Source organism: Dendroctonus ponderosae, unplaced genomic scaffold (assembly GCF_020466585.1).
Source record: "Dendroctonus ponderosae isolate FM_Combo_2020 unplaced genomic scaffold, Dpon_F_20191213v2 Dpon_F_20191213_10, whole genome shotgun sequence".
Classification (NCBI taxonomy): Eukaryota; Metazoa; Arthropoda; class Insecta; order Coleoptera; family Curculionidae; genus Dendroctonus; species Dendroctonus ponderosae.
In genome coordinates this window covers 1,617,231-1,623,564 of record NW_026017111.1, presented here as the reverse complement: position 1 = coordinate 1,623,564, position 6,334 = coordinate 1,617,231, and the positions used below count along the sequence as shown (strand labels likewise).

At 40.5% G+C, this 6,334-nt stretch overlaps 1 protein-coding gene across 1 annotated transcript in view; it reads right to left on the bottom strand.

Moving 5' to 3' along the window:
• LOC109542661 (eyes absent homolog 2) overlaps window positions 1-6,334 on the bottom strand; it is a 24,390-nt gene that overhangs the window by 6,734 nt on the left and 11,322 nt on the right. The window contains exon 3 of the mRNA XM_048662282.1: window positions 465-646. Within this exon, the coding sequence (XP_048518239.1) occupies window positions 465-646 (182 nt within the window). The remainder of the gene's footprint in view (window positions 1-464; window positions 647-6,334) is intronic.

Below are 6,334 nucleotides of genomic sequence, written 5' to 3'. Positions count from 1 at the left end.
TTAGCTAAGTATCACTTAATTGACAGCCGTGCAAAGCTGTCTGTAGTTAGGGTTAACCTTAATCCAAAGTTATCCCTAGGTAAGAATAAGTTTTAAGGAAGACTGGTGCAAATGGCCGTGACACCAAATCGACTGACATTTGTGGAGAATACTGTTACCAGTTTATTTCAAGTGGTTTTGGTCCTTCAAAAAAATTACAAAAATTAAAATTACAGTAATTGCTCCAGGTTAAATACATTTTTTAGACTGACGAACTAACGTATTAACCGCAGCTGTTACTTGAACTGAAATCATCTAAAAGAGTGTGCTGGTGAATTATGAAATATTAAGTTAATACCGGGCGTCCGCAAACTAGTGGGACCACCAGACAGCTAATTATAGAGGTGACGTCATGTCGTTTTAACCTAAATCATCTGATCCAAAAACCGTTCATTCCAGTCGTTTGAAAAGAAATATATCCATACCTTGAGTGTCCAGTAGCGGCCAATTGGCTGCGGCAACTGCAAAATTCGCCAAACAAGCAGGGGCGGCACCGGCCAGACCGTCTGAAGGGGCGGCGTGGCCATTGACGTGCGCAAGGGTGGGCGGCGAGCCACATGAACTGGACGTGTGTCCACTCTGCGGCGATATTGGCGGGTCGGTCAGTCTGCAATTGCACCAGAAAAACAGTTTAAAAGCAAAAATCAGCAGCACCGAATCGGCAACGTTGCTTTCGGTTCGGGCCAACATGTGCCGGCCAAATGGTCGTCTTTGTCTTTGGAAAGCGCCATTAAACGCGTCGAAAGGCCTGCTACGACACTTGCCGTCGTCTCGACGGGGCCCTAATGGATTTTGTGAAAACCACCGGCTTGACATCCCCGTGACGAGTTCATTCCGACTTATCAAAACAGCCGCATTGGCCACCGTTTGCCCGCTTCTTAAATAGTGTTTTTGATGCTGTCAAATGGCCCAGCGGGGCGAGGGTCTAACCAAGCAGCAACTGTCACCTGTCTGAGTTGGGAAAATACTGACAGTTTCCGCTGAACTTTTCAAATCCACCCCAGTCGGATGAGGGCAGATGTAGTCTAAAACTGTGTAAATAGGAGTAATAACTGGACTAGGGCTGGGTAACTCAGGGAATTTTTAGGAGTTGGCGCTGTGCTGCGCAGACGGCTTGGTGCGCCACCCCAACGCACCGGCGCAGTAACTCAGTTCCATTACTGGGAAAATGTTGATGACATTTTTTAAACTTTTTTTAGATCCATTTTAAAGGCAATTTATTCACAATATTTTTAATTCTTTAAATTTCCGAATTTTCCAGTTCTAGCCAAGTGACTTTCTTATAAATGCTCAATTTTCTAAAGTTCCACTTAAAAATACTGACAATCTTAGGTATTTTCCGCGTAAAATTATGAGATAAATTTCGAAGCCTTCGTCGCTTTGTAAAAAGTTTGGAAATCCCTTTGACAATGACTCTTTTCTCTTGAAAACTGGAGTTTCTTCACTTTTAGGTCCATAGTTCTAAACAACGCTGTCTCTAAACAGAAAAACCGCGTTTTTCCTACCGTTTTGCCGTGAAATACTGGCAAACTGAATCTTTTATGCAAAAAATTGTCGACGTTCTTTGGACTCAGTTCTGTTGCTGGGAAAATCAAAACAATTTTTTTTGAGTTGTTTGAACAAACTAGTAAAACTTTACTCGGAAAAAATGTAAATAACCCGTTTTTAGATGTGAAAATTCCAGTCTCGGRTCTGARAAATGAATTATCTCATGAACTCATTAACCGATGAGTTATAACTCGTTAACTCAGAGAGCGGCAACAACTYAACACAGTGTTACCCAGGCCTAAACTGGACTGAAGATACCGACCGAGAAGACCGGAAATTTACTTCCAAAACTTCTACTACTCCCGCACATCAGCGTAAAAAATCCGGAGGAGGAGGAGGATCTGGTGATCACGGAGGCCAGTTTCGACCGCCCCGCTTCTTCCAGGACACGCAGATTTTAAGCGTCCAGATCTCATAATAAGCGCTGGTTTGATTCATTTGAAACCTCATGGCAAAATGAGAAACGGGCGGTTTTGCCAGAAGTTTGAAAAGGCGCTTGAACTGTAAAAAAGGGCGGAACCATCCAAGCATTTTTTGAGAAAACTGCCAACATTTCCTTATCGATGGTTCACTTGCTAAAAAGGCCATTTATTTCTCTCTAGAATGACGTACAAATGAGCGTTCTTGCTCATTTTGCCTCCGAGAAATTTAAAGAGAGAGAGAAAGGGTTTAACCCGGAATGTTCCACACGATCTCCAACAAAACGAGCTCAATTAACAACCGATTTTGAAATTTCGAAGAGAAGGGAACGGATCAACATTCATCATCAACCACTAAAATGCACTTTTCTCCAAATAATTGCGATTTGACACACAAGTCTTTGCGCTTTTTTTATACAATTTTCTGAATGTTGAAGTGGTAAAATAATAAGACGTCTTCGGAGACTCAAAAACTATCCCAGTTTACACCACAGTATTCCAAACTGGACAAATAGAGAGGTGCGACTCGTAATGGAAGACAAATCGATAGTTTGTTCACCCTGGAAGCAATGGAGGACGTTCACGTGCCAATTGGATACATGATATCTGCACTACGCCAGTAAACCGATATTCTGTTGCGCTGCTCAATGAACATCCAGAGCGGTTTTTTCCGATCAGTAGAAAATCCACCCAAATTGATAACAGACGAAAAAAACTGGGGATAGCGGAAGTGAAAAAAGACAGTTATCTATTTATAGACTCATTATCGCTTGCAACAAGTGTTGAAACACATTAGCGACAAGCGCAAATGGATCTTAATTAGTACTTTCAGGGGCGTGCCTGTTGCTCCTTTCCAAAGGCTTCAAACAATGTGAAAAGACAAAATCCCCAGTCAGGGTGTTTGTTTGTTTCTTCCGATGCTGAAAACGTGCCTTTTAGTTGGCTCGGATTTGAATCAAACGGGCCAAATGTGCAAGGTTTGCGCTGGATTATGAACCATCGAGGCGCCAACTGCAAAGGAATACTTCCTAGACTTTCCGTTCATACCAAACGAACAAGAGTTTTTCCATTTCCCATCGCTTCGTTAATCGAGTGTCAAAAGCTCATTTATCTGCAGCTCTTAGCGTTTTAGTTGCAGCGTGTTTGCGGTTAGGTTTTGAGTTGTGCTCTTCAAAACTTAAAATGTTGGTATAATGTGTAACAAACCAAAGCCCTAAAGCCGTGGAAATTAATTTGAAGTTGGTATTAAATTATTTTCTCTCCTGAGCTCCAGTCACAGCGTGGAAACAAAAATATTTTCGTTACATTTCGGCGAGACGACAGCGCCATCATCAGATTTTAAAATTTATTCAAACTCATAATTGGTAAACATTATATTTATTTAGGTCTTTCCTGTCTTGAAACCTTCAATTTTGAATTCAAAACGTAACCAAATAAACGATATACAAAAATTTTCACACCGTGACTAGGGCCCGAGAAAGAAAATAATATAATAACAATTACACGCAGTCAGGAAAATTAATCTGCAGGTTTTCTGCATAGTGCTCCGGATCGCGTATGATCATTTCATCGACAAAGAAAACTAATGTTCCGAAGTGGGGTTATGATTAGATAAATTAATTGCGCAGTTCGGTGACTAAAGTCCTGTAAAGATGCTCATAAAAGTTAAAGTAAGTGAAATTAAGCACTCGATGAGTTCTTTCGGTTTAACATGTCGATGATGATGGGGTCGCAGCCGTCAAGCGTTCCAGGAATTTATGTGCTTTGTGTCCCTTGCTCGATTCCCGGAATTTAGTGGTTCCATGGTCGCATTTCTGTCACTGCCTCCACATGGAACGAATCGGGACCATAATTTCCAAATTAAAATTCCAAAAACAGCGCGACAAGTGGCCGACCATTGACGGTTTTATGTTTTTCCACATCCGAATGATATTTGAACCGTCGGTCCCCAGTTACTGGATTTCCGGCAAACACTGGCAACACAGTCGATGGGTTTTTAAACGTTCATAATTTTCGTTTACACAAACACAACGATCATTATGGGACGTCGCGCTTGACAGATATAGTGCCTCGCAGGTTTTCACTCAATTAATGTAATAATATCAGGGGCGTAGCCAGATGGGGCGAATTAAGGGAACATTTTTGCTTGTCAGAGTTTCATTTGTGTCCAGTCCATATTTGGGGCAACGCCTTCCAGATCCGGGTTAAAGTGTAGGTGATTTCTGATAGATTCAGTTGGCTTTTTGCCCCAATAGGGTGTGTCTTCATTGTATCAAAAATTCACTTATTTTATGATCCATACATGTTCCTAATGATAATCACAATAACTTAAATAATAAAACGAAGCTGCGAAAACAACAAAATAAACACGAGACGCTTTGTTGATATGACCTGCTACGTCACAATCGCGATAGGCAACCGACGATACGGAGTCGGGGTTTTAGCGGAAAATATCTGATTTGAATTTAAATTCGCTATAAAATTATTATGGACTTTTTTTGCAAAAAAAATACATCAGTGTATTGTTTGCCATAACTACTTTCTATATATCAACATTTTAATTATCTACGATTTCGTGTAGAAATCGAGCTTCTACTCATTGATCGCTCCCCAAAACTCGAAATGAAGCAAAGGCAAGTCTTCTACTAGCAAAGCTTGACAAATCGAAGGACAAGAAGAGTTTATTAATTCTATGAGCGCAGCGAAAAACAGACCTGTTGTTGGACAAAAGACGGCATAAAAAGGCCCGTTTCACACTTGACGGCCCCTCGAGTGGTCGGCGTTCACCAGAGGCCCTGCGTGGCCCCCAACAAAAGCCCGGCAGGGGCTCTGCACCCGTTTTCCTATAATGAGAGGCTCATAATAAAGTCCGGGGGCGCATTTATCTTCATCAATGGTAATGGGGATGTTGTTTNGGGGGGGGCGGTTCGGATGCGGTCGTTAAATCTCGCATTTGCTCGCTAAAGTTTGATGAGCTGTCAATTAGCGGATGTTTTTTGCGCGATCATCAATTAGAGCTGATCAACGATTGGCTGGCAGCAAAAATGTGAATTACGCTTCAGTCAGCTGACCGTCACTGAGTGCGACTTGCGTGTGAACCAAAAGTGACAAATGGACGTTTTAAACGGAACGTGAAGATGAAAAGCGGCAGTAATTACGAAAATAAAACGCCGTACACACATGTCGACTGGCTAGAAGACAGTTGACGAGTCAGTGGCGGCGTTGCGGCAGCGATTGGTGTTTGGGCATTGGGCGATTTTATCTGAGTTTAGTAGAATTTTGAACACTGTTAAGTAAACTTCATAACCTCGCTTAAGAACATCAGCTTCCATTGCTTGCGCGGTTTGCGTTGATTTAGTTACCAAAGGGACGCAACCCTTCTACAAACTTTGACTTGAGGCTAGGTTCTTTCAGATTTCTGCGTCAAGAACTGTCAAATGGCTTCCAGAAATGTGACAGCCGTTCAATAGATTCTCGGGGATGTGTTCAAGCTTGTTCCAATCAATCCCTTTTCAATAGAATATGGCGTACAGTTCGGCAACAATGCGACAGAAAAAAGGAGCGGCTAATTGTAGCCCCCTTGGAATACATTGTTGCCATATTTCAGCCGATTTGAGAGTTATTATAGAAAGAGAGAGAGAAAATGAGAAAGATATTATTATATATTTCCCGAGTAATTTAAGATATCGATAAAATAAATTATTTCCGATTTAAAATGTCTACCAAAAATCAGTTCAACATTTCCAATGTTGAAATAATTAAAATAATATACATTATAGTTTAAAAAAATTTAACTTAAATAAAAACATGGTAACAATATGCGCAACGATATAAACAAACAAAATTAAATTTAAATAACCATTCTAATGTTAACTTAGCAGCAGTCTTAATGAAATTAAAATTTTCAGACCGTAAAGTTTGCACTGAAGTTCTTATTTCGTTAGAAATATAAATATTCTTTCCTAACGTTCTTCGATTGTATTCACTTCTGGTGAATATAACGTACTTTTTAAATGGTCCCAGAAGTAAAAATCAAGCGCGTTTAAATCGGGAGATCTAGGAGGCGAGATTATAGGAGCTTCTTGACCTCTAGCAATCCAACGGCCTGGAAAGTTTTGATTAAGCCGAAACGATTTAATTTTTTGCGGGCAAACTAGTGCCCTTAAAAAAAACAATCAGAGATAAAAAATTGATAGATAACTTGTAATAATTAAAAAAAGTATGTTGACAAAAGTTTAAGTGCACACAAAAAGTTCTGAACAAGACAAAAGTAGGAGTTCCACATTTCTACCCTGTATAAAAGTAAACTGAACTACAAAACACTACCA